General features: G+C 39.9%; 1 protein-coding gene across 1 annotated transcript in view; it reads right to left on the bottom strand.

Moving 5' to 3' along the window:
* GUCY2C (guanylate cyclase 2C) overlaps nucleotides 1–10,681 on the bottom strand; it is a 69,976-nt gene extending 59,295 nt beyond the window's left edge. The window contains exons 1-3 of the mRNA XM_025995541.2: nucleotides 10,361–10,681; nucleotides 4,389–4,501; nucleotides 2,798–2,862 (exon numbers count right to left, since the gene is read on the bottom strand). Coding sequence (XP_025851326.2) covers nucleotides 2,798–2,862; nucleotides 4,389–4,501; nucleotides 10,361–10,571 — 389 coding nt within the window. The 5' untranslated portion in view covers nucleotides 10,572–10,681. The remainder of the gene's footprint in view (nucleotides 1–2,797; nucleotides 2,863–4,388; nucleotides 4,502–10,360) is intronic.
* Nucleotides 10,682–13,254: the final 2,573 nt, after the last annotated feature.

The following is a 13,254-nucleotide window of genomic DNA, read 5'->3' as shown; positions in this document are numbered from 1 at the left end:
CTCTGGGTATTTTCATGTTTATGTGGTGGTGTGGTTCCTTTGATTTATCCTAAAACGAATTGTCATAACATCTAGGCTGGGACATATGCCTTTGGGGGAGTAGGGGTAAGAGAACAGACGATGGCCCCCACAACTACCATAGATGTCAGGGAGCCCAAAAGATATCCTCCATACTTTTCCATCTTTGCATTGCCTTACTTCTGGCTCTTCTACAGATTACTTTGAGATACACATCACCTGATAATTTTACAGTTTTCCTTCCCCGTTTAACACATGGATCTTCTTGTGGTTCCTGAAACATGTCAACTTTCTTCTCTATTAGGGCCTGGACATAAGCCAGAAATGCTGTTCCCCTTGCCTCTTTGCCTGGCTGAATCTTACTGATCCATTGAGTCCTGAATTAAATATCTCTTTATCCTTCAGAACTTTTCCTGGATTCCTGAAGTGGGAATGAGTTTCCTATCTGTCTTTTCCACAAGACTGCAATCTCCATGAAGACAGAGGTCATATTTGGCTTGTTCAGCTCCATATCTCCAGTCCTGTGGAGTCATATGAAGACTTTTGATGTGCACTTGGTAAAGGAAGCAAAGCAGCACATCCCTTCCATCTTGAGTGCTGCACTGAAGGGTTTCACTAGGTGTTCTGCTTGCATCTCAGACTCCCTGTGTCCATGGTCAAATTTATTTTTTATTTTTTTCTCAAAACTGCTCCTATCCTTATTACCTTATTTATTTTAGTGTTGTTTTTTTTTTTTGTCTACTTTCCATCCCTCACTCCAACAGTTATCAAATGTTATTGATTCTACCCTTTAGTATCTTTAAAGGCTATCCCTCCTTTCCATGTCAACTGTTTATATGCTAGTTCAGCCCTTTTCTCTCCAGCCCCCCAATGACTTTCCCCACCTGTCTCTCCTGTGTGCTCAGCCTATCCTGTATACCATTGGCACTTACTCTTCCCAAACTTGAGCTGCTTTGTATGGCACCTCCTTGCACAATCTTATTTGTTTCTGATACAAATCTAATTAAATACACTTCCCTCACTTGGAGCTCATGACCTCTCAAATATAGCCCTACTTATTTTTTCTAGTTTTATCTCTATTATCCCCCTGCTCATCTTTTGCACACCAGTTAACTACTGATGTGCACAAAATCTCTACACTTCTCTACTTCTTTGCTTTCACACATAATGCTCCCTCTGCCTGGTTGGGATGCTTATCCCTTCATTGCTACCCTTTAAAATTTCACCTGTTCTTTAACACTCAACTTATAGACTATCTTCTCCTTGAAATTCTTCCCCTCTTGAGCTTCGCTCTACCAACAAGTTGGGGCTCCTTCCTTCTGAGCACCCCACATCATCCTGTGTTTCTTCAATGGAGGGTATCACGCTCTGCCTTGTACTGGTCCCAGTGCTCCCGTCACCTTCTCTATTTCATCAGGTAGAGGCTGTGTTTTATTTAATGCTCTCCACTGCGACAAAGCCAAAATGCGTCTTTGCACATGGAAGGTCCTCAGAAATAGTGAATCAATTTTCCTATTTCTCCTTTCCTTCTGAGCACATTCTACAGCAAATCAATAAGTGGTCAGATAAGATGACAATTGGGAATGAGCACAAGGAAGAGTAAGAGTCCGTATCTGCCCGTACTTTGATATGGAAGATGAGCTGAGAAAGTGTTTCTGTGGTGTGTCTGTGGCACATAGTGGGTCTGAACATCTGAGTGTGTTTGTAGAGCTGGTAGGAGGTGTCAGAAGCACACTTTGCGATAGAAATTTCAGAAATTTAATTTTACGTTCAGCATAATTTTCTCTATCTAGACAAAGGTGATCCTTGATTCAGGGGAAGACTGAACAGATGAAAGAAAGGCACGGAAGAGGGATTTTGATTTGGGGAAGATGTGATTTGGCACAACAAAATGTTTTTGCCGTGATGAGAATTATGAGAATTGCACTGAATGAAATGAATGGAAAGGATGAGGGTGATTTTCCCAAAGGCAGAGAAATATTTTTATTGTGGAATATATTGGAAACTTTACAAATTTCTTATTTTGTTTTTTAAAGATTTTATTTATTTATTTATTTTGAGGAAGAGAGTGAGTGAAAAGAGAAAAAGAGAGAAGGAGCAGGGGAGGGGCAGAAGGAGAGGGAGAAGCAGCCTCCCTGCTGAGCGGGGAGCCTAAAATGGGCTGGATGCCAGGACTCCTGGGATTATGACCTGAGCTAAAGGCAGTCACTTACCTGACTGAGCTACACAGGCACCCTGGAAACTTTTTATTTTTTCCCTAAGCTGATAAGGGCACTGTGGAAGGTACTTTATTATGTTAACTATATAATCATCAGTGCTGTGAAATACCTTGCTACTTTCCTTTTTTCTAGGGCCTAAGGAATAGAACAGAGCCCTGCTAGTGCCCTGGGTGCTATACTTTTCCTGTGTCTTTCCATACACTCTGCTCATACTTTAGTGAAGATTTCCTTTATTAAACTCCTCAAATTATCCAAGTTCATTATCTTCCCTGTCTCCTGCCAGGACTCTCACTTTTTACCTATACCATCTTGAGTCTCAGGCTCAGATGTTAGTAACTGGAGCTGAATAGCTACAGTTATTCACCCCACAGTAAGCAAAGGCAGAGCTACCTGGATAAGACAATGACACTTAGGGAGAAGTAGCAAAATACGAGGGTTCCAACACCTCTGACTGCATTGCCTTGACTAGACTGCTATTTGATAAATTGTTTAAATAGTGATATCATGCCCTGACTTCAACTTAAAGTGGCATTGCAATAACAACAGACCAAACTACTTACTACATCTGGAAGGTGGAATATGTACACGAGGGCCCCATGAGGACACAGCCCATTCGTTTGTTGTTCTGTAGGAAAAAAAAACAAGAAAGACAAGAAAAACAAATCTCTAAAATGAAAACAATGAATAAATGGACAGGAAAGAAGGGCAAGAGGGGAAGGCACTCCAGAAGGTTTGAAAGAGGCCCTCCTGGGACACCTGGGTGGCTCAGTGGTTGAGCATCTGCCTTCGGCTCAGGTTGTGATCTCGGGGTCCTGGGATGGAGTCCTGCATTGGTCTCCCTGCAGGGAGCCTGCTTCTCCCTCTGCCTATGTCTCTGCCCCTCTCTGTGTCTCTCATGAATAAATAAATAAATAAAATCTTTAAAAAAAAGAAAGAAAGAAAGGGGGCCTCCCAAGAAAGGAGCAACATACAGTGCCTTGGGCTGGGCCTCAGGCACTAAGGGAGAAAGAAGTCTGAGAAAGTGATGATGCTCCGAGTGGAAGAAGGACATTTGGCCTAGAAGTGAACTTAGATTCTTCGTCCAGAGGAAGATTCAGGGTGCGGGGAGAAGGACTGACAAACTGTAACCCAAGCAGTGTCTTGTCTGTGGGCCAGATAGTGGGAAGACTGGGTTTGGAGGTGCTTTGGAGGAAGAGGGCAAGTTGCAGTTTAAGGAAAGCTACAAAACAGAGCTAAAGAGAACAAAATGCAATGTGAACAGTGGGTGATCATAGATTGTGTCTGGTACTATTTCTCAAGAGGAATGTTATTAGGAACATTCCATCCTTGGCTTTGGAAAACCAAGGCCTACCTCCATCTGTAGAGGTTAAGGGACGAAGTATGTGCCTGGCATCATAAAAGGGAGCATAAACTCCCCATTCTCACTCCTGGCTCCCCCAAGGTTGAGACAGATCACTGTAATCAGCCACTCCTCCTGACATGAGCCGACCCCTCTGGTCAGGGTGATGCTATTGATCAAAGCTTCTGAACCATGGTTCTACACCCAGCGCTCTGCTTCTAGAAGAGCCCTGTCTTGGGTTTTTGTGGGAAAAAGGCTTCTTGCACAGTTACTTGCCTCTAGAGAGCCTGGAACATTCTTTCACTCCATAAAGCCTTGACTGGGGTTGGGAGTTGGGAGCAAGGAGGAGCAAGAATCTCTCCTTTCTCATTTCTTCCTTCTAACATTACAGTTAACTACTTTAAAATTTAGGTTGCAGATTCAGCCCTTCAGCAATTAATCTGTGACCACATATAATGGTGATGACTCAAAACAGAGATCTCTAGTCTAGGGCCTTATCTCACATACTTCCTGAGGGACATAAAAGAAGACCAGCTAAGGCCAACATTTAAATTTTTAACAAGTTTTGAAGACAACTTAAAACAAAATAATTCCCCTGTGAAATACTGATAGTGTACAAAGAGAACATAGAAGTTTCTCCCCACTTTCCCGGATTCCCAGAGGCCCCTCATCACTTGAGAAATATATGGAAGTGAAGTCAGACTATCCTCTCTCCAAAACACTCAGCTCTGTAACTAGAGATGACATAAGAGATGTTCACGGACAGGTGCCAAGCAAGAAGTGTGAGCGATACCTAAACAGCATTTACTTACTGAAATTTCCCTGAGTAGGTCGATGCCTTCACAGGTGCTACTCCGGCAGTCACTTGATTTATAAATGACAGTATTTGAATAGATAAAGGTAGCATTCACAGTTACATTTTTGCCTGTTATCCAGAAATGAGGAAAAAGAGAACAGAGGTGTTATGTTTCAGTAGCTTGTAGTCATTAGATTTACTTTTTGCCAGTCAATGCAGGGAAAAAATGGATATTCATCTTCAGGCCTGGGAATATTTGAGTTCTGAGTTTACATTACTCCCTATCACTTCTTTTCTCTCTCTGTCTTTTTCTCTCTCAACAGCTTTATTGAGGTATAGTTTATCCGCCATAAACATCATCCATTTTAAGTGTATGATTCAGTGATTTTTAGCAAGTATATATATTTGTGCAACCATCTCACAGTCCAGTTTGACAACATTTTTATTGTGTTCATGGCTCTCCTCTTTTCACACTTGTAGTCTCAGCAAATTTCTTCTGCATGTCTGGAGAGTGTTAGGAAAGCAAAGATACACACATTATAACTGTTCTTTCATTTTCCCAAGATGCTGATTCTGTTTGCTGCCACCATGCACGCTGCCCCCCTGTGGTCTGCCCCCAAGCCACAGTGAACTGTGTCCATCAGAGTCCAGGATCTTTGGATAATGGATCATCTTCAGACGAAGGCAAGAGCATTGATGATAATATCCCTGAGTATTGCTAGATACTACATTCTGGAAGGGAATAAAAAGACAACACAACCATTTGACCAAGCTCTGTCTCTTACATTTTGTTTCCCTGCAATAAAAAATATTTAGGACAAATTTTAGATTCCTAAGCAGAGGCATCCTGCCAAGCCCTTACACAGGAAGTCTGGAAATTTCCATTGCTAGTCACGCTGCTGGTTGCAGTATAAGTGACTTTCTATGTGTTCTTGCACAAGCCATTTGAATTTCTCTAACTTGGTTCTCTTATATGTAAGATGGGATTAAAATAATAATTATTAAATGTCATAATTTTAATACCTTTGAAAGAGTAAAGCCTGTCAACAACAGGAGTTATTGTTCTTCTGAACATCCAAATAAAAATGTTTTTAAAGACAGAGAATGAAATAGTCTTTGCACTTCTACAGCCACCTCAGAGATGTGTCTATCAATTAGGGAGCATTTTACCTCTTGCCTCTTCTCAGGGAGGGAGGGTTAATTCAAGAACATTTATTCTCAGCCCCCAGGGGCTCCATCAGTCTTCCTTCAGCTTAGGTCATGATCTCAGGCTCCTGAGTTGGAGTCCTGCATAGGGCTCCCTGCTCAGCAAGAGTCTGCTTCTCCCTCTGCTCCTCCCTCTTGCTTGTGATCTCTCTCTCTCTCATGCTCTCTCTCAAATAAATAAAATGTTTTTTAAAAGAACACTTATTCTGATACTTTGTTCAGTAAGGAATCTCAATAAGAGTTGGCAATAGGTCTAATCAAATAGGAGAGGCCAATTTGTAAGACTAGTCAGAGAAAATTAATAGAAGAGGTGGGGCCAGTTATATATTTAATAACAATGAACACTTGAATGTAGTCCTGTGCCAGCCATAATACTAAACACTTTGTATCCTTTTTGTTATTTAGTTTTCATAACAATAGGGATAATATAGGGTATATGAAGCCAGGAGAACAGTATGAGTCAGTCTGTGGGTGTCCCAGAAGAAAAGGAGAGTACATGTGGGGACTAGTGTTGGAGATGGTCTTAGAAAGCAGCAAGAGGAGTCAGGGAGTGATGAAAACAGGGCTTTGGGAAGATGGCCACACCAGCAGCTGTTAATATATAAGATAGGTCCTCTTCCTTCATCCCTATGACAGCTCTGCTCCCTTCTGCCACCATGAAGGGCACTGAAGATGACCCACTTAAAAATCCTATGGTCCAGGTAGCCCATGGTGGAGAGGCACACAAAACCCAAGTATAAATCCTGCACAGGACCTAGAAGAAGGGGAGCCAACATCTATTAAGTATGACCTCGGGCAAGTGACTTCATCTCTGGGGCCCCAGTTCCTCATCCATTTATAGACAGAACAGACCTGGATGATCTCTCTTACTATATGCTTAGCATTGGGCTATGAACTTTTTGCATGCATTATTTTAATCCTTAATCCTCCCCTGAATCCTATGAGGTTAATTAATATTTTATCTTCCTAACTTAAAAATGAGAAGATGGAGGTCTAGAGAGGTAGATTATCTTGCTTAGGGTTACACAGCTGAAGTTTTGAATCTAGGACCACCTGATTCTAGAACTGATATGCTGTAGAACAGCAGTTCACAAAGTGTGGGTCATGGAATCCAGAGGTACCTCGAGACTCTTTCAGGAGGGCGTGGAGGTCAAAGCTATTCTAAGTACATTAAGACATTCTTTGTTTTGTCCACTCTCCTCTCATGAGCATATAGTAGTTTTCCAGAGGCTTTTTAATATTAATTGTGTTATTACAACAGATTAAATGCAGGAGATATGAGAATCCAGCCATTCTCTATTAAGCCTGACATTAAAGATGTACAAAAATAAAAACTGATATTTTTCTCACCTATTTTTATTTTTTGGCTTGAGAAATACAGGTTTTCTTTAATAAGAAACTTTATTTATGTGAACAGATAAAGTGCTTATAGTTATTTTAAATTAATCAATAAACAAATTTTTAAAACATTTCTGAATCTTAATTTCCAATATAGTAAATGTCAATACATTTAACTATATAAACAAAACTCTACAGAGCCTGCAATTATTCTTAAGAGTGTAAAGAGGTCTTGAGACTAAAAAGTTCGAGAGCCACTTCTGTAGAACGTATTGTATGTACTATGCTGCTGCCTCTCAACATTTTATGGTTATGTGAACTGTTTTTGCTTTTGTCTTTTAATTTGGTAGGGAAAAATCTCTTCTCTTTTATCTCCCCAAATCCCAGGTGATTTCTCAAGAAAATACTGAAAAATATTCAGACAACGTAATGACTTCAAATCAAAGCTTAACTTTTAAAATAAACAGTTCCCTCAAGTGCTGTTCCTTGTCTTTATCCTGCCTGCACCTCTACCCCACCACGATACCTCAGTCCTGGGAAGATAGGTGGCATACTATAGAATATAGAGTAATCTCAGAACCCTTTCTCTCCGACTAGGACTTTGAGGATGGGGTTGGACCAAAGTGAATCTGAGTACACATGCTGGAGTCTAGGAATGGGACCCCCTTGGCACATGAGATCGTTTGAAGGGTATGAACTAGATGTGCTTAGCCATGGACCATATGTTGATGTCCTTAGGCTGAAGAAATCTCTTTCTTCATGCTTTCCACCAAATTCTATCTATTCTTCAAAATCCACAGAGATATCCTAAGTACTAGGAAAAAAATATTGTTTTCTTCCATTTGGACATCACCTACATTTGAACTCTTCATTTTCTTCAATTTAGCCCTTAAATAGATTCTCTTAGAATTTCCCCCAAATAATAATGCTCAATATGTTTAGAAAAATGAATCTATCTTTCCATTACAACCTGTACTTCTTGAATTTTCTATACATGAACATACATATAACAAGATGCATCACCATATACAAAAATTTGAGCATCATTGCATATTCTTTCATCCTCCACAGAATTCTCCACTCATTTTATCTGTTCAACTACTTCACCATTCATAACTCTATTTTGTAAATGAGATGAGTGGAACTTGGAATAAACAACTCAATAAAGTGTTTATAATTAAGCAGTGATAGATGGATCAGGAATTCAAATTCAGATTATATGAGTCCAGAGATCAAGATCTTAACACTCTAGTACACTGTTTATTTTATATCCTGGTAACTTGTTCAAGTAACAGCAGGAAGAGCACCACAGCCATAGCAACATTAACATTCTCAACAAAAAACAACAGTGACAAAAAACAAAAAACAAACAAACAAACAACAGTGACAATAATAAAACAACTGCTACTTATTTCATTCTTACTATGTCTCAGTCTGTGTATTAGGTATTTTATATGAATTTCCTCATTTAATTCATACCATATCCACAGGAGGTAACTATTCCCTATCGTGATTTTATAAAGTAAGGGAATTGAGGCTCAGAAAACTTAAGTAATTTGCTCCAAGTCACTGGTGATAAAATGGTTAGATAAAAAGCTGGAATGTGAACCAAGATCTGTCTGATTCCAAATCTCTGCTTCTGTTAACCACAGTGTCTAACCACTGCCTTATTTTAATGAGAAAGTTAGTTCATGGTGGGTAAAGATCTTATAGTGACAATATGATATGCTTTTTGGAACCAGACAGATATGGGTTGGAATCTCATTTCCAATAGGCAACCTGTATGACTTCAGCAAAGTTATTAAACCTCCACCATGAAACTGTGTCAATAATGCCAATCTTACAGAGCTGTGATGACTAAAGAGATTTACTGTCTTACCTAGACATGACAGGTACTCAATAAACAAGGAAACCAAGGCTCAGAGAGGAAAATTGCTCATCCAGAGTCACAAAGAGAGTAAGCTCTGGGACAGGGGCCTCTAAACTAGGTCCTCAGATTTCAAATTAAAAGTTCTTTCTGTGATGCCACAGTCTTGGTAAATAAGGAGATTTTATTAAATGGCCTTATAGTTCCATGATAGATCTAGATCAGATCCATCTATTTACAACTGATTTTGTCTCAGGTAAGATTGAAAGAAATTTATATTGCACAGCAAAAGTTATTACACTATTTGACAATTTATGTTATTTATGACAACTTCTTAAAACACAAACATCCAGTCTAGGAACAGAAATGTATACCATGAGGCCTAAATACATTCTATACACTATGGACAGCCATTGGCAGAGGTATCAAACATATATATATATATATATACCTTGTGCTAGCCACATGGCAAGGAGACCATGAGCCTAATGAAACCATGAAGCTTGGGCACTAGAAAAGAGCTGATTACCACAGAATTTTAAATAAAGAATATTAAGACATACCTTCTTTAGAACCATGAATAAACATTAAGTTGTATGGTATAGACATTGACTCCGTAATTATACTTTTGGTGATCAAGTCTCAAGAATGAAAAAAAAATATATATGAATGCAATATATAGTAGTATTGTATTGTAGTATTTTAAAAGAATCATGAGAAATGAAAAACAATAGAAAATCATACAGTAGGGAGTAATTAGATGGTTTGGAAAAATACCTACTTTGAGGAATAGTATGTATCCACTCACATGATGTGAAGATTCACATGAAGATTGTGCAGCTATAGGAAAGTCACTTGCAGAATAATGTGAAACAAAATCAGAAGGCTAGAAAATTGTTCCTGTTTCTGTACTATAGTGCTCCCAACCATGTTCTTAAAAACAAGAAACTGAGAGGCATATTAACAGACACTGGAAATAAATATCCAGGTGCCTGAAAATTATCAGATGTGATTTTTTCTCTTTATATATTTTATCTCATGTTACAAAGTTTATTTTAATAATTAATAGATACAGTAAAAAACTGCAACACTGAATTTGGTTGCGAATTTATTTTATTATGTCTTATAATAGCAGAGATGTAAAGAGTGAACAGATGGATTAAAAATCTTAGAAAAAAGAATATCTGTATGAATTTAACTCTCTTAATTCATCTTCTTGACTAGTAACCCTGCAAAATCTCAGGTCCAGACCAAATATTGCCTCTGAGCAGCTGCAGAAGGAACATGATGCTTCCTTGAAACTGGACCATCAGTACAGTTTTGTCTGGGGAACTTTATCACTGTGAACATCTGGCATTCCCTGGGTTGGGGTCATTCCAAGAGCAGGGTGAATCACAACGGAGCACATTGCCGTAGGACTTAAATCTTTCTACATATCCGCTGCCTTGAAATAGAAAGGGACAAGCCCTTAGAGGAGAGTAGATCATCAGGCAAAGAACTCAAGATCTTTGCTAAGCAACCCTTTGACCCCAGAGGTGGTACAAGGTAGGAGGTGAAATCTGTGACCATATTCTTACCAGCATTAAGCAGACGTTGTCTCACTATTTCCACTCCCTCATTCACCGCTTCTTTCAAGTTATCCAAGGACTCTGGGAAGGCTGAGTTGTTCATCATCAGGACGCTGATCTCGTAACTGCCATTATTGCAATTCTGACTGATCTGGGAGGCCCAGTACATCACCCCTGGACGGAGGAGCAGTGACCACAAAGCTAAGCCCAATAGTATCATCTTCAGGACCTTGCTTACCTCAGAACCATACTCCTTGTGCTCACTTGTTTTATTCTGTGCCTTTAGGGAGGCAGGAACTCCAGCTAGACAGCCTCTAGCTGGGTCCCTTGGTGCACTCTTCCCCACGCTCCTTTCTGGTCATTCCCCACTGGTCACGTGGACCATGGAACACAGCCTGCCTGCCAGCAATTAGCAGCTACATTATGATAGGAGATAAACCAAAGTTCACTTTGCATGTTTGCTCACAGAAACGCCAGAGTTATAAACAGGGAGATTACCTGGGCCTCACCCAATAAAAATACATCAATTTGTGACACATCACTGGGAAGACGGAAAAGGGGAAGAGAGAAATATAGTATATACATAAAAAGATTTGTAAAATGAAAAATAAAGGTCCTAGGGCTTATGGAAAGCACAAATATCATGGACGATTGTGTTTAAGTTATACCTGCAATCTGGAACTGGATCCTTAATCAGGAAGAACTGTGTTTCAATCACCAGTCAGCAACTATTTATTGAGACTTGACTAGATCCTGGGTGTTAGCAAGGCACTAGGTATACAGCTATAAGTTGTGTGGATACATTAATACCTCTATGGGACATGCATTCTGGTGGTGAAGACACATATTAAATAAATAATTATGAATAAAATCAACTGTGAACAAAAAGTTCAGAGTGCTGTGAGACATATGGCAGATTAACATAACCAATTCTAGAAAGTAAAGGAAGCTTCCCTGAGAAAGTGTCCTTTAAGCTAAACCCTGAAGGATGAACAGGAGTTAGCTGAATGGAAAACGAAGGAGGGTATGGTAGTCAGGGGCACAGTGTGTGCAAAGGCCCAGAAGTAGGAAGTGACATGGATGTTTGAGGATCTGAAAGAAACACAGCATGGTTGGAGTAGAGAGAGCTAGGAGTCTAGTGGCAATAAAGGCTGCCAATGGAGTAGAAGGCCATAGGGTTTCCCATAAGCCACTAAGGATTTGGAACTTCACCCTAAAGGTCAAGAAAGTAACATGAACAGATGAATTTTGTAAAGACCTCTTAGGCTACCATGGAAAGAATGACCTAGAGAGAGTGGGGACATGGAGCAAATTAGGACAGCGTTTCTGTGGTCCAAATGAGAGGTAAAGGAGGCCTGGATGAGGGCAGGGGCAGTAGAGAGGGGTTCAAGAGATATCTAACAGGTAATATAGATGAGACTTGATATTTAATGGATTTGGGCTATCAGAAAGAGGAAGGAGTCAAGAGTGGCCTCTGATATGCTCAGTTGGGTAGATGAAAAGCTATTTACTAAGCTCTAGGATTCTGGAAGAGGATCAGGTTTAAAGGAAGAAGATCATGAGTTCTGTTTATGGATATGCTGATTTTAAGGAGCCCACGCAGATGTGGGAATAGCCTGGAGTTTTGGGAAGACGACCTGGCTCTAAATGAAGGTTTGGACCCAAAAATGTCATTATTTACATCATTGACTTGATGACCGCTGAAGGCAAAATTTATGTTTTAAAGTAAAAGACATCAACAAGATGGAGGGTTAGGAGGCCCTAGCTTTTATTTCTCCATGAAAACAACAAATTAACAGCTGCCCACTGATGAAAATAGCCCTGGGAAAGCTTTGGAGTACAATGAAAAAGCTGCAGCAACAGAATCCAAGTGGAGCCATAGGAAAACATAAGCATTATGTTTTCCAGTCTGGCACTGCTCCACACCAAGAGGGTTCCTCCCAGCCATGACCTCCCCCTTCGGGGAAAGGAGAGCAAAAAGACTCCATCAGCCCTTACCACCGGTATGAAAATACGCAGTTTTTGCCACCAAGGACCTCTATGGTCTTTGCCAACACTGACTCCAGCTGACAGAGCTGCCTGAGGTCCATGCTGCTATGTCTCCTTTGACAAGGAGCTACTGATACACCCTCCTTGAGACTGGGGCCACTGCACCACCCTCCCCAGTGCCTTGGTGCCTGTACTCCAGAACCGAGCTCCAAGAGGGATCTCACTGACCAGGACTTTCCCTGTGTGGTAGAAGTAGAGCAGGAGAAGGCTGACAGCCCTTGCCATCCAGGACTACTGCAGACCTTGCTGCTTTGGTTTTGGTGCCAAGGATGCTTGCAGTCTTCACCACTGCTAACTTCAGTTGACAGAACTGCCCATTTTTAATGAGTACATGATATAAAAAGAAACACCTATTATAAGAACACAAAATGTAGGGACAGGAGAGTAAAAGCACAATTTTTTTTTTAAATTAAAATTAATAAATACAAAAAAAGAGAAAAAATAAAAGTAAGTTACTACAGAAAATCATCAAACAGCAAAGAAGAAAAAAAGAGTGGAAGAGAGGTACAAAATGGGAGCAAAACAACAGAAAACAATGAATAAAATGCAATAACAAATCCTCATATCAATAACTATTTATTTTGTTTGTTTCAAGTTTTTATTTAAATTCTATTAGTTAACATATAGTGTAATATTGGTTGCAGGAGTAGAATTTAGTGATCAATCACTTACATATAACACTCAGTGCTCATCACAACAGGTGTCCTCTTTAGTATCAATTTAGCCCATCCCTGCCCATCTCCCCTCTAGCAACCCTCAGTTTGTTGTCAATAGTTAAGAGTATCTTATGGTTTGCCTCCCTCTCTTATAACTACTTGATTTTTAAAAATATTTTATTTATTGATTTGAGAGAG

This window comes from Vulpes vulpes, chromosome 8 (genome assembly GCF_048418805.1).
Source record: "Vulpes vulpes isolate BD-2025 chromosome 8, VulVul3, whole genome shotgun sequence".
In the NCBI taxonomy this organism is placed as follows: Eukaryota; Metazoa; Chordata; class Mammalia; order Carnivora; family Canidae; genus Vulpes; species Vulpes vulpes.
The sequence above is the reverse complement of the archived record's forward strand: the minus strand, read 5'-3'. Positions and strand labels throughout refer to the sequence as shown.